The sequence below is a fragment of the Peromyscus leucopus genome, chromosome X (genome assembly GCF_004664715.2).
Source record: "Peromyscus leucopus breed LL Stock chromosome X, UCI_PerLeu_2.1, whole genome shotgun sequence".
NCBI lineage: Eukaryota > Metazoa > Chordata > Mammalia > Rodentia > Cricetidae > Peromyscus > Peromyscus leucopus.
This window is the reverse complement of record NC_051083.1, coordinates 113,236,948-113,262,460: the sequence shown is the minus strand read 5'-3', so window position 1 is coordinate 113,262,460 and position 25,513 is coordinate 113,236,948. Positions and strand designations below refer to the sequence as shown.

The 25,513-nt window shown below is 40.5% G+C and overlaps 1 protein-coding gene across 2 annotated transcripts in view; it reads right to left on the bottom strand.

The window, feature by feature from the left end:
- Ocrl (OCRL inositol polyphosphate-5-phosphatase) overlaps positions 1-25,513 on the bottom strand; it is a 58,261-nt gene that overhangs the window by 18,092 nt on the left and 14,656 nt on the right. For both annotated transcript variants that reach the window (XM_028887347.2, XM_028887348.2), the window contains exons 5-18: positions 20,355-20,465; positions 19,878-19,964; positions 19,188-19,308; positions 18,939-19,100; positions 17,968-18,069; positions 16,478-16,592; positions 14,650-14,766; positions 14,368-14,555; positions 12,420-12,531; positions 9,410-9,519; positions 7,626-7,761; positions 2,228-2,338; positions 1,467-1,632; positions 1,023-1,258 (exon numbers count right to left, since the gene is read on the bottom strand). In XM_028887347.2, the coding sequence (XP_028743180.1) occupies positions 1,023-1,258; positions 1,467-1,632; positions 2,228-2,338; positions 7,626-7,761; positions 9,410-9,519; positions 12,420-12,531; positions 14,368-14,555; positions 14,650-14,766; positions 16,478-16,592; positions 17,968-18,069; positions 18,939-19,100; positions 19,188-19,308; positions 19,878-19,964; positions 20,355-20,465 (1,874 nt within the window). The remainder of the gene's footprint in view (positions 1-1,022; positions 1,259-1,466; positions 1,633-2,227; positions 2,339-7,625; positions 7,762-9,409; positions 9,520-12,419; positions 12,532-14,367; positions 14,556-14,649; positions 14,767-16,477; positions 16,593-17,967; positions 18,070-18,938; positions 19,101-19,187; positions 19,309-19,877; positions 19,965-20,354; positions 20,466-25,513) is intronic.

Below are 25,513 nucleotides of genomic sequence, written 5' to 3'. Positions count from 1 at the left end.
TAATAGAATGAACTTGCTATTAAATCATGTTTCTACTGAAAATAATATACTTTTTCCTCTTAAGAATATAGATATTATATCATAACTTGGCTTGGGAAAGGGTGGGAAATATTTCTCTTTTCCTTTCTTGAGTCACATGAAGTGAACGAGCCTCAGTGTGCATTGTCTATGGACTGAGTTTGCCTCTCAGTTGGCAGAGTACCTGCCTAGCAGGTATGAAGAAGCCCTGGCTTTGATCCCCAGCACTGCATAAACCAGACATATGGCATAGACCTGTGACCCCACACTGGGGAGGTGGAGACAGGAAGATCAGAAGTTTAAAGTCACTCTAAGTTGAACAGGAAATTCAAGTCCAGCCTGGGCTACCAAAAAAAAAATGCTTCTGGAATGTTAGTAAAATGTAGATTCATAGGCTCCATATCTGAAGAGTCTGTTATCAATGTTGGATGGGGATAGAGACCTCTACATGTAGTAAGCACCCCTAGGGTCTATGATGCAAGTTCTTAAGTTTCCCTAACAGCTTGTGTTCTCAGCAGCAGCAAAGTTTGATTTGATATACTGTAGGGAGGGATATTGGAGGGGAAGTCAGAAAATCTGGGTGGTAGATCTGTCACTAACTTATTGGACTATGGGCAACTGAATGCCTCTGGGCCTCAATTTTCTTATAAGCATAATGAGAATAATACTGCATGGTGCACTTGCCACACCTAGCATACATGCCAATTTATGTGAAAGAGTGTGACGAGCCTAACAAGCATTATAGCTTTAAGAGAGCCTTTAATCTTATTTTAGAATTAGAATATATTATCTACTATAGTCGCAACAAGAGTTAACGACACATTAGCCTCTTCTCTTCCCTTTCCAGCTTAATTGAATTAAAGTAGTGCTAAGATAAAGTGACATTCTTCTGTATCATTTGTCAGTTCCCCTGATCCCAGAAGAAGAAAGACGGCACAGAAATAATGGGGACAAAATGTGCAAATTAAATGTGAAGATGGTTTATGTTTTAGGGTACTTCTCACCAAGTCTATGAGTTTGGTGACAGGAACTTCTCGGATTGGCCTTTTCATTCGACACAAAGCCTCTAAGGATGTACCAAAGCAACTTGGGAGGTAATTCCCACTGATGGTTAAGAAGTAATCTTTGCCGCGATCCAGATGAAGGACGAGAATATCTTCAATCTTATCTTCACCAGAGTTCAGGATGGTTACAGAGTCTTTGCTGACGTATACATCAAGGGAAATGTCCACTGTCTCATCTGAAATGAAAGAGATGGTGCATTGTAGCACAGAGCTTCCCAGTGGAAAATCGACTGGCTTCAAAAACCAAAACCAAACAACCACAGGGGAGAGATGGGACACAAAGAGCTATCACTAATATAAAGACAGCGAGAGTCAGGTGGTTAGAGAACTAGAAGTTAAGCCGAGGTGGCGGCAAGCAGAGGCAAGGGTAAAGGGAAAACTCACTTGGCTCCAAGTAGCCCTCAAAAGGTTCAGCTCGAAGCCATGGCTTGCAGTATTGGCTGTCATTAAGTTTAGGGATGAAAGAAAAATGGCAGGGAACCTGTCCATTGTTGCTGATCTGGAACTTCTCCTTTTGCAGCTGCCGAAACTTCACATTCTCAAACATAAACTGGGGAATAACAGACAGACACAACCATGCATCACTAGTAGGGGAAGTAAGTTGGATTATTCATAGACAATATGAATCAAGAATAAGGTAATTATTAATCAGATGTGTAACCACCACATGTATTCACAGACCAAGACAACTTCTTAGCATTGGCTTTCATACATTATTTGGCTAACACCAGCAGAGGAGGTGTTGGGTAACTTTTGACCTTGTTCAAGGCTCCTCTGATTGTTCCAGGGATCCTGAGATGAAATGATCATGGTCCAGCACGCCAATTCTGTGACTAGGCTCTGTTCCCTCAGACACATGAACTGAGCGCCAAACAAGAGCAACCAATATGAGGGCTTCCGAGCTGGGAGGTGCTGTTTTAAGAGCTTATCACGTATTAACTTGTGTCCAGAAAAGGGAGCTGTATCTCTGAGAGGGTAAGACACTTCATGTGCTCCTCCATCTACCAAACTGCAAAGCTGACACTGGAACAGAGACAGTCTGCCACCAGTGGAGATGTTAACCTTGATGCACCTTCAAGTGACACACTTTCCTTTGTGTTAACTCAAAATGGACAGCAAACAGGAAGCTGTGTAGCTCTGCTTACCTCTCTCCTGCTAAGTTCTAATGAAGGAAGGAAGTCATTTTCCATTCTGTCCATAATGCGTACGATATCTTCAAAGACCTTCCGATACCTCCGTTCATCCACAACTTTCACCTAATGGGAAAGAAGGCACCATTTTCAGTTCCACAGGCTCCTAGCTCAGCTCCATCAGAGAGTATCTAATAATTTCAAACTGGGCATTATAGGAACACCTTTAAACTAAACTGTACTATAATCAACATCCTCAAAAACTTTAATATCCTGCTTTATCCATAACTTTCACCTCAAAGGAAATAGATTTTTATTTAGTTTTAGGTAATCTCAACCTTTCTATCTTTAAGAGTCTCTAATAAAATATAAAAGCCACTAAAACAAACTAAAACAATAAGCATTATTAAAAAATACACTTTATGGAAAAGAAAGTCAATTGGCTAAATTTCTGGAAAAGTACAATATCCAAGATGCTTGATAACAGTACATATCTGGGAAGGATTTTTCCTTGCTCCATTATTAATTATCTAACAGTGGAGAAATGAGATAATTGTAGTAAAAATGATTTTTTGCAGTGTGTAAAATGACAGTGCTAAAATGCATCCTCTGCTATTTTTAACAAGCATAAAGTGGTGAAACTGTAGAAGATATGATCAAAGCATTTAAATCCATTAGTTGCTATGCACATTGGCAGGAATCAGATAATTGCTCAGATTACACACCAGGAAAGGTATAGTGTTAGTAAATGGAGCCAGTGACCATTTTAGAAAAAGGCCACCACAAAATGTCCTGGCATAAAACCATGACAACAGACAAGTCATTTGGACTAATGGGTCAAGAAAGTTTCCAGGTGACACAGCACTTCCAACTTCCTGTTATAGCTGTATTTTTTAAAAATATTAAAACTTCATGTAAACTAATGTTACTATTTAGCATAAGTAATATAACATATTATTGTTAAGTTTGAGGCATCAGTTTCCTTTTTATATAAAGTATAAAATTTCACAAAAATCCATGTTAAAAAAGATTCATGTATACAGCAAGGGCTCTGAGGCAGATGTGGAAAACAGCTGAGCTAAACAGACTAGGGAATTATTTTTTAAAACACATTGGAGCTCGGCCTGGTGTTTGGCTGTGGATCTCTGCATCTGTTTCCATCAGTTACTGGATGAAGGTTCTATGATGACAGTTAGGGTGTTCATCGATCTGATTACAGGGGAAGGCCAGTTCAGGTACCCTCTCCACTATTGCTAGTAGTCTAACCTAGGGTCATCCTTGTGGATTCCCCTATCACCTGGTTTCTCCCTATCCCCATGATGTCTCCCTCTATCATGGTATCTCTTTCATTGCTCTCCCACTCCATCCCTGTTCCAGCTTGACCATCCTGTTCCCTTATGTTCTCATCCCCCATCCCCTACCTTCTATTGCCTACCCCTCATCCCCAGTTTGCTCATGGAGAGATCATCTATTTCCCCTTCCCAGGACAATACATGTGTCCCTCTTAATTTAAATCAACAGCAGTGGAGCCTGTATGGGACTGGACTAGGCCCTCTGCATATAGCAAGACAGTTGTGTAGCTTGATCTGCTTAAGGGGCCCTGGCAGTAGGATCAAAATCCATCCCTGGTGCATGAGCAGGCTTTTTGGAGTCCACTACCTGTGATGGATGGGACACCTCGCACAGCCTTGAGGGAGGAGGAGGGGCTTGAACCTGCCTCTCTACTAAATGTACCTCCCCATGGGAGGCCTTACCTCCCTTCTTGTAGGAGGGAATGGGGGGTGGTTGGGAGGAGGAGGCTGGAGGGGCGAGAGGAGGGAAGAGGGGAATCTTTGATTGGTATGTAAAATGAATAAAAAACTTTTCTTAATTAAAAAAAAAACACATCGGACCCATAACTTAGAGAACTGAGATTGATCACTTAAGCCCCACAGTATATAAGCATTAGGTTAAGATGAATCTTAAATTCTTACAAAATTTTGTAACTTTTTCAGAACTTTCAAGGCCACAGAAGTAAGGAATATTCTGAGAGTTGTACAGTTCACCTAACTGGGTCTTTGGCAAGATCTAGACTACCATGTGGATCCTTCCAGAAAGATGAGGTAAGCAACAGACTCAACCTGGCTGAGGTTTGAAATTACAGGTGCCCAGGCCTATTAATCACAATCTTTGAGGTGTGGGGTTCATGGGTTCATCCTTTTTTCTCTTTAAAAGTTCTCTAGGAAATGGGTATTTCCAGTGAAGTCTGAGAGCCAGTGCAACAGATCACAGAACCCAGTGCCGGGTGGAACACTGTCTGGAAGAGCTTCATGTCAGATAGCCCACAGCAAGTCTCTGGAAATTAACTGACAACAGAACAGTTGGCTCCTTTGTTACAAGTCACTGGTGCCAGGGGTGGTGCACCAATGTGTAATGTAGTTTGTAAAGCCTCTAATCATAGCTAGCCCAAGGCTCTAAAGTATGAAGTAGTTACTCAATAAAAGCAAGCCTTTTCTCAGTGGATTAATACTACTTAATGGTCCATTAGGGTAATGGAGGGTGGTGGGGAGAATTTTACCACGTGATACACTAATTTCAGAAGAGGAAATTCCCAGCAAATTAGGAATGCAGTATAAAAGGAAAATCATAATGACGCAGAGAGAGATAATACTATATACCACAAGCAAATATCAGATCAGCACATAGTATGAGACCACTTATAATACACACACATACACACTATTAAGCATAAAGACATATACTGAAGCCTAGCATGGATACAGGACATTTCCATCATCACAGAAAGTGCAATGATGACACACGTCTAGAAAGACAAATACTCCTAAGTGGTGTTGGCCTGGCTAGGAAGTAGGGATTTAGGGGAAGTCTCAAGTGGGAGATGACAGTTACTAAAGAATCTCAGCCTTCTGTATAATTTCTGCTTAGATCTCTATTTTAAAGAAAATGCAATTTTAAGTTTGTTATTTGTATGTTTTGTGTGTGTGTGTGTGTGTGTGTGTGTGTGTGTGTGTGTGTGTATGTGTGAGCATGTGCCATGACACACATGTGGAGGTCAGAGGACTGCTTCCAGAAGTTGGCTGATGTAGTGGGTAGCCATTCCAGCTTTGGTCTGGAAGTTCCAACCCCCATTGAGACTTCGGTAACTATCACACCTACAAGACAGGGCCAAGGGAGGGCCCTGAAGACCTGAGATCGGGATGCGCCTGCGCTCTCTTGTTTCCTGGACCCTGGACGCTAGAGGTAGACTGAGGAGAGTTCTCCAGAGAACACCGCTGGACTGCGCTCTGTCTTTCCCAGAACCTGCAACCTACCTATCCCTTCATTTGTAAGTTACGCCACTAAATAAATCTCCCTTTTAACTACGTGGAGTGACTTTAATAATTTTCCCCAATAGGCTGATTCCCTCTTTTCACTGTGGGATCAAACTCAAGTCATCAGGCCTGGTGACAGGTGCCTTTACCTACTAAGCCACCTTGCCAGCCCCACAAAGAGCTCATTTAAATTGCTGTATGATTTTAAATCAGAAAGAGAGAACTCTATTAAAGATATACAGACATATCAAGAGGTCTTGTAAATTTAAAAATATCTAAGTGGGAGTCTAGCAGTGATGTGTAGTATGAAAAATATTCCAAGGTTCTGAAGGCAAACACAGCAAAAATCCAAGCATGGCTGATTAAACCAAGGAGGCAAGTATTTAAGAAGTGATGCCTTCTTTAAACAGATTTGGGAGATCCAAATGAGGAAAAGAGGATGTCCTGGAAGTATAAACTGGATTCCGATGGGGTAGCTTCTGAAGGCCCATTGAATCAGTACATTAGAACTATTAAAGCACTGTGGGGGTAGTGGAAAGACCACAGATGTAGGAGTTAAACAGACTTAAGATTTGAGTCTTAGCTCTCTTTCTAATTGAATACTTTCAAGGAAGTCGTTTTTAAGCTCCCTGGGTTTTTAGCTGCTCATCTGTAAAATGGGAAATATTTATGTGAGTACTGTTGTGGTAAGTAACCGACATGCACAAATTACCTAACACCATTTCTAGCACACAGATGCTAGCTGCTGTATGTGGGAGTGGGAGGGGGAAGGGGTGGGAGTGAGCACAGCTGAGTGATCTGGCATGTGTTTAGAAGGCACAAATCCCTGTGTATGATTCCTAGCATCACATTAAAACAGCTATGCACACTGGAAAGAGAGAACCAACTCCTAGCAAATTGTCACCTGACCTTTATACATCATACAGCACATGCCTCACCACTAAAAATGTAATAAGAAACAAAAACAACAACTGCAACCCAAAAATGGATAAAAAAATAAAGTTGTTGGTTGTTTGAAAAATTTTAAATATACTTTAAGACCAAGAACTAATTTTGTTTCTCAAGGAAATGCCCTAAAGTCATTCTTCTTTAAAAGAGGACTAGGGGATGGGGATGGGGGTGGAAAGATGGCTCAGTGGTCAGGAAAATTGGCTGCTCTTTCAGAAGACCCTGGTTCAATTCCCAGCACCCACATGACAGCTCACAACTGTCTGTAACTCCAGTTCCAGGGGATCTGACACCCTCACACGGACGTACATGCAGGCCAAATGCCAACCTACATAATATAAAGACAAGTAAAGAATTAAAAAAAAGAGGACTCAGGATAAGAGTAACCATAAAAGACATGGGTAACACCTATGTCAGCAGTTCCTGAAACTGACATAAACAAAAGTAACCTGTCCCACTCTGCTCTTCGCATGTTTGAACTCAATAACTCTTACAAGGCGGTCCCATTACTAGCATACTTCGTAAAGTAGACTGACACATAAGGATGTTAAATAAATTGTCCAGTCTCCACAATTACAAAGTGGCTGACCTGGAATGCAAAACCAAGTAGTAGGCTACCCAAGTCATCCTAATGAGAATCACACTAATTATATCCTGACAGGTTACAAGACCACAGATGTGGAAAATCCACAAGAAATAGTCAAAACACAAATCAGCAAGCCTATGGGATAATTCGCACACTCACAACACAGCTAAAAACGGGAAAATGCAATCACAATAGAGGCAAAACATTCAATAACTGGCTATAAATTCAGCCTAAGATGCAGCCAAGTACAAAACAACATAATATCTAAGCTGTTTGAGAGGAAGATGCCACTGTAGTGGACAGGACTCCCTCTCTTTAATAAGTAGATCTGGTCCTATTCTGATCAGTCTGTGCCTACATGGCATAAAATACCTGTACATCAGTAAAAAGATTGGACCACAAAGAGAACTAAGGATAGCATTTGGGAGGGCTGAGGAGGGTGTTAACCACCCAACCCTGCAAATAACTATTTGTTTAGAGAACGTTTATGGCATGCTGAATTATGAATTCACTATGTATCTGGAAATAGCTACTTAATATGGAAACGAATGAGCAATCAACTATTTACCCCAATGTGGAACAGGGCGCTAACAGGTTTGTGGTCACTAGTTTTGAGTTCCATGTGACTCCGGTAATGAAGTTGATTAATATTTATTCCTCTCCAAAGAATTCGGTCACACCAGGCTGGAACTCGGCATTTCCCACTGTAAAAAAAAAGAATGAGTCACACACAGAACATACCACACTAGACTGTAGAAACATATATTGGTTTAGAAATCACATTAGGCCTCTTTTTTTTTTTAATACGCTTCCAGCGAACCACATACTTCTCCTTCCCAGAGGACACTTATCATCTTCTTCTCTACATTGCAAGTCCTGAGAATGGCCTGTCTGCTTGTAAGCCACTGAACTCCAGCACTACTGCCCAGTACAAAGTATGTGCCTTATATCAACTAACGGATGGATGGTTTTCCTAAATTTAGGTCTGCATCTTAAACAATGTCACCACAGAGGAAGATAGAACAGCGCCTTCTTAAAATAGTCTTCTCAGGTTAGAGTTCCATTCTGAATATTTACTCTTCCTTTGCTCCACCTGACTGCAATGGTACTTCATAATAGACAACTACTCGAGTGGAAAACTGCCATCCTCTATTCCTAGACTGGGTTTAATCTCTGGAGAAGAGTAGAGCTTTCTCTTCTAAGCCTGGACTTTTATGGACACATCCAGCTTCTTTGATAGAGATGAACTAACATGCATGCATGCAAGCCTGAGAGTAGAACAGTCTATAGAATACCCAGGGCAAAAAAAATTTATTCATCGTTCATTAAAATAAGAAATGCCTTGTACACTTGATCTAGTAGGGAACTCAAATATTCCTGATCAGTGGCTCTGGAGCTGGCTCTTAAGTGGCAGACTCTGAGCAAAGTGAAAGAGGTCCCTCGGTGTCTCTTTTCAATTGCTGCATTGCTCCTTAGAAACACTGGACCTTCTCCCCCACCCCTAGAATCTCATCCAATGCGCACAGAGTGTAAAGCAGATGAGTATGCCCATGGATTCTTTTGTCTTTCAAGATTCTGAGCTACCCAGGAAACTAGAAAAAAGAAAGAAATGGTAGGTAGGGGACAAGCAGTTAAAGATTTACTGACAGGGCTACTCTGCTTGGGAAATGAGGAAATCAAAGGGACTCCAAGGAGTAGTTCTCTTTTTTCCAACAACAGCAGGTGTGGGTCCAGACATTAGGATTTCTAAGAGATCACCAATGGATTATTTTTTAAGACCTATTTTCAAATTTTCATTTATGTGTACATATAAAGGCCAGGAGAGGGTGTCAGATCCCTTGGAGCTGGAGTTATTGAACTTGGGTCCTCTGCAAGAGCACCAAGTATTCTAGCCACTGAGCAATCTCTCCAGGCCCTTACCAATGGCTTCTAATGTGTTCTGAGGACCAAGAATGACTATACTAGAAGAACTGCTTATGACTCTTTGTTCTCACCTTCTGGTATCCAAAGTTAAGTAGCAGAGAAGTAGTTTGGGAGAGGGGGCTAAGAGCATTAGGTAAGAAAGAAGGGTAAGATTAGAAAGGCAAAAATCTAAGCTAGTTTGCAGAGGTGACATAAACAGGGAACCAGAGGCAGCTCATAAAATGTCACCAGCCCTGACATCTAATTAATACTTTCCTAATATAAGCTCAGTTTGAAATACTCTTCTGTAATAACACTGAGCCATTAGATTTCCCTCTCTGCATATGGAATGATATTAAAAAAAAATCCTAGCTTGTCAGGAGGGACATGAAAGGACACAGAAAAGATCAAGTCTTAACCTTTTCTGTGAGAAGGTTCTTATCACTTTACCTGGAATCCCATCTGTCAGTTTTAGAATCATACTTGTAAGTGGGAATAAACTTGATTTCCCCTTCATTGAAATCCACAAAGGCTTTTTTCTGTGTGCGCTGAATGTTCAACTACAGATAGAAAGAAACACCACATAAGCACAGTAACACCACATCAACAGAGCTGATAATCAGGCTGATCTGCTCCCTTTCTAGGTATCCAGTTCCACAGCCTTTTCAATTGTGGAAAAATACACAGATAAGATGGCTTATCTTTTGAATTCAATGTCAATACTGCCATAGCTTTAGAACTCACCTTCTGACAACACTTGTTATTAGCACATTGCCATTTTATTGCCAACTATGGCCAGGATAAAATTGTGGAAACAAGAACTCCAAATAATCCTACAATGTTTAGAACTGGGTAGGCACAACCGAGCATAATTATAATTATAACATCAACAACAAAAAACCCCACATAAACCTTGAAAGGATAATTTCTGAAATCAATTTCAGTGACTAGTTAACATTTTTCTTTCTTTTTTTCTTTCTTTCTTTCTTTCTTTCTTTCTTTCTTTCTTTCTTTCTTTCTTTCTTTCTTTCTTTCTTTCTTTCTTCTCTCTCTCTCTCTCTCTCTCTCTCTCTCTCTCTCTCTCTCTCTCTCTCTTTCGTGGGTGGGTTGGGGTTATAGAGAGGGTCCAGTGGTTAAGAGAGTACACTGCTCTTCCAGAGGACCCAAATTTGTTGGATGCCTCCAAGAGATCCACAGCCTTCTTCTGGCCTTCATGGGTACTGCACACACATGCACCGACTTATACTCAAACACACATGCACATAGTGATCCTCCTGTCTCCACCTCCCCCTGTTAATGCTGGGGTTACAGGTACATGTGACCATGCTTGGCTTTTTATGTGGCTGTTGGAATCCAAATTTAGGTCCTCAGGCTTACAAGGCAAGTACTCATTTCTCTAGCCCTATAATGTATTGTTGTAAAAGTTATCCCCACTCAGATATTTTACCAAAGTTACACACGACTCATCATTTATCCCAACTGTACCCTTTCTGGAGGCAAGAAAGAGGAAGCAATACAAACAAATTAGCCATTCAACCTCAGTGTAAAGGAAGATAGCTAAGAAAGGCTCACTATAAAAACTATTGTACTGCAAAACACCTGAATTTTTACTGTGTCAAAAGGTTAAAAGATTCTCATAAGGATTTAAAGACATGTGAATCAAGTCAAAACTTTGTCTTTCTTCATTAAGAAACATTTACTTTCACTCGTGTATCATGATGTTCTGGGCACATAATCAAAGGAAGTGAAATCACCATACCAAGGAGATATGTGTACACATATGTTTACTGTGGCATTATTTATAATAGTCAAATATAAGAAACCAAGAAAAGTGCCTGTTAATAGTGACTAGATAACGAAAATATGACACATATATATATAATTCAGCCATAATGAATGAAATACTATCATTTGCAGGAAAATGGATGGGACTAGACATAATTAGTGTTAAATACACAGAAAGATGTATGTTATATTTCAGCTCTCAGGCATGAAAGCCAAAAGAAATCAACCTGAATGTAGAATAGTGATAATCAGAAGGTGGGATGTGAGGGGAGGTCACATACAAATAACCTGGGTGATTTTATGGTGCTATAGATTGTACACACAGCCTAACATAGATTATGCAAGTGTTCTACCACTGAGCTACATCCCCAGGTCCCAGAGTCTGGATTTGATTACTATACTCTGACTCTACATGCTGATACATCACAATAAACACAAAGACTGTGTGCAATTAATATGTATTAATCAAATATGAAATGACATGAAACATTCATTTTTATTGTCCAGTACCTATATTCCAAAAAAATTATTTTTATGATCAAGGTGTGCTGGCACATGCCTATAATATATCACTTAGGAGGTACAGGCAGGAGGATCACAAGTTCAAGGCCAGCCCTAGGCTATACAACTAGTTCCATGCTAGGATAGGCTTCATAGAGATATTCTAGCTCAAAAAGAAAAAAACATAAATGTATGAAAATAAAAATTCAACTTATTTACCAGGTTTATATACTAATATAGTGGCTTATATTCATAGAGACTGGTTTATTGAATATCAGGTTTTGTCTGATCGCTCCATAATCAGTCATTTTCCTATAAGGACTTTTGTTTTTCTTGCTTGTTTATATGTGGGTTGGCATCCATGTGGGAATGTGCAGAGGCCTGAGGGTGGTATCAGATGTTTTCTTCAATCACTTCTCTACCTTATATTTTGAGATTGGGCTCTTTCATTGAACCAGGAGCTTACTATTTGGACTAGGCTGGTAGGCCAGTAAGCCTTAGGATACACCTGTCTCCCTCAGAGCAGGGGTCACAGATACATGCTACTCTGCCTGGCTTTTACATGGGTGCTAAGGATCCTAACTCAAGTCCTGATGCTTGTGCAACAAACACTTTTATCTACTGAGCCGTCTTCCTAGCCCTTTCCACTGTTTTTAACATCAACAGCTAAATAACAGTCAACACTAACTTATCAGTCAGCTCCTATTAGAATATAGCTTATGCTATTATCCCAAACAAACTTCTTTTAGTAGTTTCCCAGTCTCTTTCATAGGGCCTCCCTCTCTCTTTTACCTCCAAACTGTTGCTCAGCCTGCCAAATAATCATAGAACAATTTCCCCCATTCCATCCTCTAAACCACACCAACATGGCAGAAGGCCATTTCCTCTAGGAAGTATTCTCCAATTAACCTCACCCATTCTGCAGCCCATGTATACAAATCTCTAAAATCTCTGCCTGATAAGGACTTACTGAATGAATTTTATATTTGCTTTTTGTCACCAACATTATGTCCCTTGAATCTTAGCACTTAATCAAGGTACTCCAAATCTCTATATCCCCAGCCACAATATCTTGCAAGATAGTAAAACTTGCCATTTCTTTCTAGCATAAGTCATGCCAACCATGTGTCTATCTCATAATCCTCACAATCTCTGCCACTGAAACTTCACTTACCTGGTCGAATTTCAAGAGCTTCTGAAGGTCATTTTTATTAATAAGAGTTTTCACCTCATTGGCATCAGGCATGCAAAGTCTGTAGTTCAAGTCTCCCAACCAAATGACAACACTGAGGACCAAGACATAGATTAGAATAGCAGTAATTAACATTAAAGTCAATCAGAGGAGAACAGAGAGAAGAAAATGGGCAGACTCCTTATAAGGATCTATTTATCACTGACAAGGGGTTTAAAGATGTAATTAATTCTTTAGGGGCAAGTACTACCAACACCTAAGAAAGATAATAGATTGTAAAATAGCTAGGAAAATAGGCACGCCACATAAAACGGACTAAAAATGGGGCAATGCAGTATACATATGGGATTTGGAAGACAAGGAGTTAATGGACTGAGAAGCATGCAGTTTATTTGCTGGATTAGCTTCAAAATTTTGTCTGGCTGCCTGCCAGGTCTCTAGGCGAAGAGAATCTTAATGCTTTTTGCCTCCCAGAGCCCTGAGGTTTTGTAGGTGCTCTGTTACGGTTTGGAGGGTGGGAAGGACTGACAGAACCCACTAGGAAAATTAAGCCTGGCTTTTCAGTGTAGCCAACCTGACTAAATCTGTTGAAGATCTGAAGTTCAAGTTCCAGGAAAGAAGCAAACTGGCACCTTAGTCCTCAGTCACAGAAGCAGGACTTGAGACGTGCTGAGAAGACCCTGAAATTACCACATCAAAATGGGTCCCTTTTGAGTCACCTCAGGTTCTCAAAGACAACAGGAAAGTTTGGACTCTTGGAAAATCAATTTGTGGAATTTCTGGGGACTTCATGATCATAAATTTTAAGGCCTTGACTTTGTCATCGTCAAACAGAATCCTATATGATCCTAACTGTTGAGACAGTACAGACACATTCAAGTATCACTATCTTTCCCTATTCTTTCCTTAGTTCCCCTAATATCCACTGCTTCTAATAATCCTAAATTATCTCTTGATTTACTACAATTCCCACCTCCTACTATTTCTTCCAAATCACCCTTAGAATTTCAAAGAGAAAGTCATCTCTTTACAACTCATTATTTTCTATCACCGCCCAACCCATCCCTCAGTGGATTTCTGCTCCCGTCCTTAGGAAATCCCATTCTTCACAGAACTGCCACTGCCACTCCTGTTTTTAATAATCGCAGCCAGTAAAAGGAATAATGTAGATCTGCAGACACAAAGCTGGAAAGATAAAGAGGGCACTATGTTCTCATACAACAAGTATGTGTGTCTGTATATGTATGGAGAAAAGTCGAAAAGAGACTGTTCAATAAAATGATGCATGCCTCCACATCCTTTCATTTTTTCTAGTAGCTGCACTTAAAATATAAAAGTAAAAATAACTTTTATTTCACCCAATACACCCAAATCATTAATGTGTGATTAATATTTTGCAAATTAAGGTATCCCACATTTCCCCCAAGTAATCTTCAAAATCCAATATAGCTTTTGCTTACAGACCTCTCAGTTTGAGGAATGACTTTCAAATACCAGCAGCCAGATGCTGGCTATCATATTAGACAGTGCAGCCATAGAAAGGTCTACACTCAAATGTTAAATAAAGATAATCTCCTTTGGAGAGACAGACTGGCTAGGGGGAAAAGGAGGGAAGTAAAGGGTTTTAAGCCATGCTTATTCATTTTATCTTTTCTTATCATCACACTTACAGTGAACATTTCTATTTCATTTTTTAAAAAATGATGCTAATGTGCAGATTCCTTCAGCATTATTTTAGAAGTTACCAACCTTTTTTTCCCCTAATGCCAAACCTAATTTCTCTGCCTCAGTGAATCTGCTATTTCAAAATAACATTCTCTTCTTTGTGGCCCCAATCCCCAAATGGTAACCCCTCCCTCTGCATAGCTCCATAGCGTCTCCCCCTATTTAATCACTGTTACATCTCAAAGGCCACGGAGAGGCCACTTACTCATGCTTCATGATGTTCAGTTGTGGCACAGCCTGATTGGGAACCACAAAACTCATTCTTGCACAGATGTCTTTGTAATCCTGATTCCTTCTTTCAAATTCTTCCACATGGGCGGCCAGGTGGGAATTGACAATGCAGAAGGTGGTGTTATGAAATACAAATCGTACAGCTACTCCACCTTTGTTTCCCTGTTAGCAAAAGTAATTATAAAGGTATGCAACACAAGGTATCATCGAATTTCACATAGATATAAACAATAAATGAATTGCCAAAGTAACTCACCATTTTCCCCATGATTCCCGTTCCCACTGTTTCTGTAGCAATATCACGGATATACCGACACTGATCTCTTCTGGCAAATATAAGAAGCATCATCCCCACAAGGCGGACTAGTTGAACCTATGAATTCCAGGGAGTTACAAACAGCTAATGTGAGCGTCACTCTGCTACATAGCTACCTTCCTAGAATGACCCACAAAGTGATTACTAATGTCCACATCTGGATCTGTATCCTCTAATTTCCTATTGGACCCCATAAATTGGAAACCAAGGTTCTCTGTGGAAGCTCTAGTCTGGATTTGACTAATGAAAGTTGGAATCCCAGACGACAGTGTATAAGTCTCTCTCTCTCTCTCTCTCTCTCTCTCTCTCTCTCTCTCTCTCTCTCTCTCTCTCTCTCTCTCTCTCTCTGTTTCTATTTGTCAGCGCTGAGGATCAAATAAAGGACCTTGAGCATGTTGTGCAGGCACTCGATCACTAAGTCATATTCCCAGTTTTAGCTCTCTTTTTAAGTCACCCTGTAGCCTACTGAGAGCACATGAAAAGTTCAAACAGTAAAGAACAAGCTATTGCCCCAGCTTGTTCTCCCTTCTCCTTCCTAGACTCTGGGTTCTAGTTGTCTCAGATATTTAAATCTACAAACATTGATCCTTTGAATTTTGAGTATTTTTAGTCTCAACTTGAGCCAGAGAGCTGTAACATCGTCACGATTGATGCCACGTGCATAAACTGTTCAAAAGCATAAAAGAACATTAGATTACTCCTTCTGAGATTAGGACAGTCATCTTCAAATGAAAACGACTCTCCTAGTAGCTAAATGCCTCTATCAGATATCTTCTAAAGACCAACAAATTGGACCACCTTGCTCAAGTCAACTTTATTATTATTATTATTATTATTATTATTATTATTATTTTTATAAATGGGTGTTGTGGTACTTACCTTTTGTCTTTTTTCCAGAGCTGAGGACCAAACCCAGGGCCTAGTGCTTGCTGGGCAAGTGCTGTACCACTGAGCTAAATCCCCAACCCCGGCACACACCTTTTAAAAAAAAAAATATTTATTTATTTTTATTTTATGTGCATTGGTGCTTTGCCTGCATGTATGTCTGTGTGAGGGTGTCAGATCTGAGAGTTACAGACAGTTGTGAGCTGCCATGTGGATGCTGGGAATTGAACCCAGATCCTCTGGAAGAGCAGCCAGTGCTCTTAACTGCTGAGCCATCTCTCCAGACCCTCAACTTTATTCTTGACCTACAAAAAAGTATAGAATTTGTTTAAATCCCACAATACTGCTATTCTTGTTTTGAATCTAAGGCATACTTTATGCACTCCATAAGCTTCATTCTGCTTTTCTTGTAGGCATTTAGTTCTGGCCATGTTGGAAGACAATCTTAAACTTTTATTACACAGACAGATCAGTTAGCTTATATGTAATTATTTTGACTTAACTATTAATGCAAAACCAATACATTGTTTTCTTTTAAAAGTGATAAAAAAGTATTAACCAAAGCTTATGCTTTTTTTTTGCCCTCAGAAGTAACTATGGTAGATCAGGTCCCCTTAGCACAATATTTCACATGGGCGAGAATTCAATTCTTTTTTTTTTGGTTTTTCGAGACAGGGGTTCTCTGTGTAGCTTTGCGCCTTTCTGGAGCTCACTTGGTAGCCAGCTGCTCGAACTCACAGAGATCCGCCTGGCTCTGCCTCCCGAGTGCTGGGATTAAAGGCGTGCGCCACCACCGCCCGGCGAGAATTCAATTCTTTAAGAAACCTTTTGGAAGAGGTTCAGGTAATGGAATAACTGAAAAGGAGAATCCAGTGCAGCTTACTTTTTTATACTTGGCCTTTGAAGGCAGACCCCTTTCCACAGCCATGGACCATTCTTGCTCTTTTACAGACTCAAAGTAGAAAAAGGCTTCTGTGCTCAAATCCAGCTCTTGGAATCTGAGGGAAAAAATGGATGCAGGAACTATACACAGCCCACATTTTTTTTGGCTACCTCCTTTCCCATTTGGTAAGACATTAGAGTAAAGGGGAAAAAAGAATGCAAGATAAATTTTATAAAAGACACATAGTTTTTGTTTTTTTTTTAAAAGAATCTCCACCGTTTAGTCATGGCCTATACAAAAACTAAATAATAACAATAAAAAAATCTCATAGGGACAGTAGTGAAACTTCTCTTTTATAACCTTTGAATAATCACTGTGAGAACTGATCTCATTTGTTTCTACAATGAGCAGTTTCCTATGGGTTTCATATTTTCTTTTGACCCACAAATTAGCCCTCACATATAGTCCACATCACATTTTTACCAAACAAGTTTTAGAAAAAACAGGAAGATCAAGGATGGGGAAATGGCTCAGTCAGTAAAGTGCTTGCTGTACAGGTGTGAGGACATGAGGTCAATCCTCAGCATCCATGTAAAAAAAGCTGGGTGTGTAGGCATATGTCTGCAATCCTTGCACTGGGGAGAAAGAGACCAGGATCTCTAGGCAAACCCCTGGTTCAGCGGAGAGACCTTGTCTCAAAAAAAAAAAAAAAAAAAAAATAAGGTATACAAGGCTTTATCGTAGAAGTGGGTGGCAGTTAATGTAGAACTCATAACTGGCCAAAGTGCTGAGAACCAGTGATGGTGGAGTGCTCTGCTACTATGGGACAGCTACGTCACACATTCCCAGGCTCAGGGAACATGTGAAAGAGGGTCTGGAAAGAATGTAAGAGCCAGAAGATGGGGACATGTACAGCAAAAGGACATCTTCTGAATGATATAGTCATTGCTCCTCTTGAACTCACTACAGCTGTGGTTATCTGCATAAGACTTGTACAAGATTGGGCCCATCAACCTTTCATCATGGATAGGGGAGGGGCCATGGGCAGGTAACGGTTGCTAGTGGAAAGGAAACTTTCTTGGGTGGAATAGCCACTGATAAGTTGCTCATGCTCCAGTACATAACCTCCGATCCATGCTCACATGAGAAACTCCAACTAAATGCAATGGGTCCCGTATATAAAGAAGACATGAATGTAGGAGGGGGCCTTGTTGGGAAGAAAGATTTCAACAGGAGAGAGAGAAGGTAACAGGGACTAGAAACAACTAAGATTCATTATATATATGAACGAAATGGTTAAAGAGGAACAAAATGGAAGGAAAGTAAGATGGAGAGTGATTGTGGAATCACCTAATGACCTGGTGCTCACATGTACACGTTAACACATTTACATACACAAACACATACACAAAGAAAGGTGAGAGAGAGGCCAAAGTCATGGTCCATTAATACCAAATATAGGAAAAGGAAGGTGCACAAGCGGTCTTTACCCAATGCAGTAAATATCAGGAGGATTTGGATCACAGTTCAGCCAAGGTTCTAAGCTGCTATCTGGAGACTGGCCATTCACATTCCAAGTTCCAACAAAAAATCTAATATAGTACAACAAAAAAAATTAATTTGAAAACAAAGATAACGTATGAACAAACATAATACTGCTTTTAAGACTTCTATGAAAGGGTATCTTGATTAACATAACTCTTCAAAGTGTTTTCCCAGTTACACAAGAAAAAAATTTTGCTCGTAGTATACAAAGGCATGGATTTATTTTCTCTACATTTTATATCAAGTGAATCAACAAAAAGGAACTAGGTCTGTATTTTAAACAAACACACTTAACTGTTTGCCAAATTTCCACTCAATTGAAGTTCATCCAAATTCATTAAGGGAGAGCTTTAGGTTAGGATGGGAAAGAGGTATCTTTGTGCTGGACACAGTCTAATATGGACAACTGTTCTGTAAAGAGCTATAGCTAAACTGAAAAAACCAACTTACTTCTCGAAGCTCATGAGGACAACTGTTTGGGAAACTTCGATGAGCAGATAGTACACTAAGCGGGAAGGCAGAAGGGATGACTCACATGACTGTCTTAATTGTTCACATGTAAGCATTGTGTAGAATGTGAGGAACTGCAGTTGTGATTGAATTCGAGGAAATGATGCATGCTAGGATAGCAGATGGGACTGGAGTCTTGGATTAGAAAGGCATATTCTGCCCATGAGTAACACACTGGGGATACATGCCACACCTCATCACCTCCCCTTTATACCACATATACCAGGGTCCAGAAAAGGGGATTTTACTGAGCCAAGGTGAAATGAAAACTAATAGGAAAGGATTCAGGATAGACCTCCCAATCAAGGGGACTAGGTGAAACTTTAATGAAGCTAATATTTTTATAAATAAAATTTATACCATTATACCTAAATTTTTAGACCCAGTGAGTAGAAGACGGACAAACCTGAAGGATTGGAGGTTGACATATTCTTTTTCTCGCTTTGCAAGGAGATGTTTGATGAGACCCTCTCGCTGGCCAGACTGGGTATTTGGTACAAATAGCTTCCGCATGGTGTTGGTCACCTTGGGCTGCTCCTTGTTTGAAGCTTCCTTTTCACGTGGAGGCCTAGCAAATCAAGCAGGGATTCAAGAGGCAAATTGGCGAAAATGTAAGCCTCTTATGGGGGCAAGCATGTCACAACATAGGACTTACATTCTATTCACTGAAGGAGGTGGAGGGGGCGGTTCCCGATGGATCGCTGTGGGGTGGTTTTGTGTGTTCATTTTTTTATCTAAATTCATAGATGAAAAATTATCCTCAAATCCAAGCAGCCCTGAAGGACACAAGATCCAAAGTCAAAGTGAAGATACAGAGACCCTCCAACATAGCCAGGAGAGGCAAGGCTTTTATTTGCTTATGACTGCATCAGTAATGCCGCTAAACAGAAGGGTACCCCAGGGGTACGCACTGACACACTAACTGTAATGACAGAAATTTATACCAATCTGGACCCTGAATAATACAGGCCGACATTTACAGAAGGGATTATATATCATTTGTCCTTACATTTCAATAACTCATAAGGTATGTGCCATTAAAAATCTTCCCACATGGTAGAGAAGGAAACAGAAGTTCAGAGTTGTTGAGTCACTCAAAGATGATGACGTAATTAGTAAGTTTCATGTCAGTATTTTACTGACTTGACATTCGAATCTAGGCTGTCTGGCTGTGGGGTTTGTACTTTTTAACCCCCCCCCCCCGCAAGTTGGCTTGTAAAGAGCTACTATACCACAGAGGGAAGCATTAGTCCATGACCATGGGGTCAATAAAGCCACTCCACACAATCAATTAATCTGAACTAATCATAGCAACCAGAGATAAAAGAGTCTTTCCAATAAATACCTGAATAAGCAGGTTTATCCTTAGTGTCTAATTTCTGGTACCAGCTAGATGATTCTTTTTGTTCTGGAACAAGAAGCTGTGACTGAGCTGGAAAGACAAGATTTAGGTCAGACACTGGGAAGACCATCACTAAACTACAACCCAAAGCCATTTGTTTATTCAAAGTCCTTGAGTGCACGGTCAGCACAATTCTGGAAAGGAATGGAAGAGACTAAGGCAATACCGACAGCTCTGAGTCATCTGGGGGCAGAAGGAGGGATTACAGGCTGCAGGAGACTGCATGCCATGCCACTGACTTTCTGTTTAGAGCTGGATAGACTTGGTCCTTAATCTATCCTGGCTTCATTCCTGAAGGAAAAAAAAATCAGTTATCAGGGCTCAAGGGGCTTTGTTAATGGCTACATTCCTCTGAAACAGCATGTCAGTATTTTACTCCCATTGAAACAGTGGAAAGAAAATTGCCGAGTCTTGAGTTACCTTCCTGAGCCGCAAGAACTTCTGAGAGGAACTTTAAGCAGTGTTCTTCATCAGGAATTTCAAAGTGGCGCTCTCTGGTCCAGTCTCCCTGCACCCGAATTTTGCAGCCACCTTTAAAAAGAATTAAATCCACAGATACCTAGCTATGGGATATACTGCTTTATTGAGATAACATTCTCATTTTTTTGCTCAGTAGGAGGTCCAGATTACAAATATTCTAGACACTTAATAAGGAGCACATGTCTAAGAGCAAGGACTCTGGTACTGCAGTGGTAGATGGGATGAAGCAGCGAAGAAACCCTACAGGAAGACAGTACTCACAGTGCTGATGAACTGTATCAGTGAGCAGACTGATCTAGCAATAGGCACACTAAATCATAGCTTCCTATGTCCCGATCTCTCAGATGTCAGTGCAGGGATTTCTAAGTTCTATCAAGAGATAAATTCATCAATCACCCTCTTCCTATTTCCACACTGGAAATTACTACCATTTCAAGTCCAGATCATATAGTATTCTAAAGCATGAAGGTAATATGGGAAATAACATGGTTAGGTTCAGAGTAAATTAAAAGTAGCAAGACTGGTTTGAAGTGTTCTGAAAAGATGTACCGATGTCTCATTAACACAAGTGAAAAATCCCACAAGTAAAAATGAGTATCTTGAAGAATCTTGAAAATGTAACATAATGATCTATTCCAAGAGTGGGTTGGTTCAAGAATAGTCAATTGAGAAAGAGTAGAATTAGAAGCAAATTTACTGGGGCTGGAGAGACGGCTTAGCAGCTGAGGGCACTTGATGCTCTTGCAGATGATTTGGTTCAATTCCCAACACCCACATGTTAAATCACAACCTTCTGGAAATCCAGTTCTAGGCGATCCAATGCCCCTTTCTGGACTCTACAGGCACCAGGCATGCACATGGTGCACATACATACATGCATGCAAAACACTTATACACATTAAAAATAGTAATACTTAAAAAAAGCAAATTTACAAATGGCTTAGCTTTAATTATTAAAAAATATTATTTTTATTTTATGAGTGTTTTTGCTTACATATATGTCTGTGCACTACATGTGTGTCTAGTGCCCTTGGAGGCCAGAAGAGGCATTGGGTCCCTCTAGAACTGTAGTTACAGACAGTTGTGAGCTACCATGAAGGTTCTGGAAATTGAACTCAGGTCGTCAGGATAAGCATTTGAGCCATGTCTCCAGCCCCAAGCTTAGACTTTTGAAGGGCACAACATACTCTCTCCTGTTTTTGGATGCCCTAAAATTACCATCTGACTCAACTATTCGGATTTTGTGATCCAGGGAGCCTATGTACTTGTTTATATTTTTATTCTAATTGGTTGATTACATACATTGCTTTCTCGTGTTCCTTATATACTCCATAGGCAGGAGGCAGGACATATATACACATCACCCAATGCTCTCCACAGTCGAGGGTAACCAACAGTTTCAGAGTTGTCTGAAACTTAAGGGCTTCCCATGTGTGCCACAAGACTTTTCAGATATGAGGATGGAGAAAGTCCTGAGTTAGCTGGTCATTCTCTTGGTGACAATGATGGCAGACTTCAAAGCTAGCAGGCATTTAACAGATGGCTGTGGAACAGGATTTTTCTACACTTATCAATAATACAGAAAGGGGAAAATGGAATTCATATCCCACGCCTCACCTTTGGTTCTGTTTTTGTCTTTTTAAAAAAATCTCTTTTTTTTCCATCTTCATAGAACACAGTGATTTTTTTTTTGAAAATAAAATTACTGGTCAGAAGAATAAAAAGGATGAAAATGGAGAAAATGAAAGACAACCAAGAGGGCCACAGATAAGATACTCAATGGGGGGTGGGTCCACTGTACGGAGGAGAACAAAGGCAGGGAGACATATGTCAATTAGGAGCAGCCTTAAAGCTCCTGGGCAAAGCTTCAGGACCCGAGTCCTCCCTGTCTCATGTCAGTTACAATCAGAATAGGTAAACAAAGCCATCTCTATCTGACACAAATTTAGTACAAGAACATTTTATCTCTTTCCTACAACTCTTGAAAGATAGAATTTAGCAAATATAAAATAGATCTATTTGATGGCCAGAAGATTCCAGAAACTGTTTGCAAATTATCATTGGATGTTCTCTTACCATATTGCTTAGAAAATCTAACCAATTATTTCAAGACCCATCCTTCTGTTCTCTTTTCGTCCACCCTGCCCCAACTCTCAGCCTTCTGTGGGCAACAAACATTCCTATATCTTCCACTTCATCTGAACAGTCTTTGTATCTCTTGGTAGTTCTCAACCATGGCTACATTACATTACCAGAGCTTTATTTATTAGTGTGCAGGTGTGTGTACCTATACATGTGTGCACATACAGGTGTGTACCTACACATGTGTGTACCTACACATGTGTGCACATATAGGTGTGTACCTACACATGTGTGCAACTACACGTGTGTGCACATATAGGTGTGTACCTACACAGGTGTGCACATACAGATGTGTACTTACACATGTGTGCACATACAGGTGGAGGACAGAGGTTAAACTCTAGCACTATGCCTCAGGAGCCATTCACTTTGTTTTTTGAAAAATACACAGGGTCTTTCATCGACCTTGGACTCGTAGGGTAGTATAGGCTAGTTGACCAGGGAGCCTCAGGGATCTACCTGTCTCTGCCTCCACACGTTTGCCATCATACCTGTTTTTTTAATTTTTTTAAAAACATGGGTTCTGGGGATCAAACCTGTGTCTTCATGCTTGCAGAGCAAGCGGTTTTCCAACCGAGTCATCTCCCCAGCTGTAGGGGTGGTTTTTAGAGCATACGGACATGTGGGCTCCACCCCAGGACAATAAAAAGAGAATATCTAGGGAAGAAGCCCAGAAATGTCTCACTGTGTAGCCCAGGCTGGTTTCAAACCTGCAACCCTGCCTCAGGCTCCCAAGTGCTGGAATTATAGGCACCTGCCACTACATTTGACTCCACTAGGAGTTTTAAGTGAAATACTTGCTAGGGAGTCCAACATACAACCACATTAAAAATCAGAGGCAAATGCAAACTGACTGGTTTCCAAGTGGGTTACTCTTCCACAGCCTGGTCTTGGATTCCTGGTCTCAAGTGATCCTTCTCCTTCAGTTTTTCATGTAGCTGATAGGTACTATCATGCCTGGCTTAAACATATGCAATTCAATACCACCTGTAGACTACTCCCTCTCCATCTCTTTCAGAAAACTCCTCCTTCCTGAGGCTTATCCATTGGGCTATACTGCATTCTCTTTGTTCCTCTATGAGAGCACCACTCTCTACAAACCTCAGAATTCAGGATCCAACACCTGATACATAAGACCTCCACTCAAATTCCTGTCATTATTCAGTCTTGTTTCAAAATTGGTGCAGAAAATCCAGTTAACACCTTCAATTTCTTCACCCAATGACCTTCCCATTCCACTTCAGCCACCATTTCCTCCCTCCCTACAGTGACTCCCTCAATAAGATCCTAGATTTTTCATCATGGAAACACCATCACCTAACACACATCAAACCAAACATCTTTCTGTGACCTATTATTCCTCCCAATTTACTTGCTTATTATCTTTTTACTGTAATTGTTCTGGACCTCACAGAACCTCGGCCCATTAATCAATCCCTTTCTATCCATGGATCCCTTCTTGCTTTCACTTCCCCTTTTCTCAAACAGATGTCATCATCACAGTCTGTTGCAAAAATCCACAATTGCCTTACCTCTGGTCTCCCACAGCACCTATTTGGCTAAATTCCAACCCACAAAAGTCCAACTAATTGCCTTCTCTGTACTTCTACCAGAGCAACCAGAGGAAATCAGCACACACATACACATACATATTGTGCTGGCTAGAGTTATGTCAACTTGACACAAATTATAGTCATCTGAGAGGAGGAAACCTCGATTGAGAGAATGCCTCCATAAGATCTGGCTGTGGGCCAGCCAGGAGAGCATTTTCTTAATTAGTGATTGAAGGGGGAGCAAGCCATGATGAGCAAGCCAGTTAGCAGCACCCCTCAATGGTCACTGCATCAGTGCCTGCCTCCAGGTTTCTGCCCTGTTTGAGTTCCTGTCCTGACTTCCTTTGATGATGAACAGTAATATGAAAACAAGCCAAGTAAACCTTTTCCCAGACAAACTTTCTTTTTGGTTATGGTGGTCCATCAAAGCAATATAAACCTGAACTGAGACACATATATATTCAGATTTGTTATCATAATAAAATTTTGATCACCAACCTCAAAGGGACCCTCTAGCCTAGAAAGCAATTGTTCCCCATAGTTAACTAGTTTCCTAATATTATCTGGAATAACTATTTCACATCTTCCCATGTATTCTCAGATTGTGGACTAATTCTTTCTCATGTCCTCCCACCTCAGCAGGTTGCTTAACCTAGACCTCAAAGAATGAGAACCTATCTGTTTGTACTCATCTCTTCTCCTATCTGATCCAAAGAAGAACCCTTCCACTAAGATCCCAATCACTCCTCACATGTCCCCCAGTTCTCTCAGGAATTGTACTTACTAAGATTCTTTGGGTAGATGTTCTCCATTCCAAATTTACAAAAATATTCATCCAGTTTGTCTACTATGGACATTAGTTGTTACTACTTTTTTGAAGTGGCTCCTCCCAAATGCAACTTTGAAGAAACAGAATTCTTTGAATTAACTCAAATTATTTTCTCATTCTATAGAGCACTGTCCCAAATTTTCTGTGATGATGTGCATGCTCTAGAGCTGGGCTACCCAGTATGACACATACAGCTAGTGAGTGCTTGGGAAGTGTGTGCTGAAATGGAGCAGGGAACTTTAAATTTTACTTCTAATTCATGGAAGGTATATGCATTAGAACCCACTGTGTGACACAGCACAGCTCTCGACATAATCACATCATTGCTCATGGTTTGTATATCATTCATGTGCTAGTGGTTTAGACTTCACTTCTGAGTGACATCGGTTTGGCTGCCAATTTGTCATCCACACACAAGTGTCTCAGAGAAATCTCAGTCAAACAATGGCAAACACTGCATTCACTGTTACTGTAAGTCTAGCCATAAACACTTGGTGGGGGCACTCAAAAGCCCTAGGGGTACACCTACTGCTATTACTCCACTAAATAGACACAGTATCAACCTCCCTTAAAGC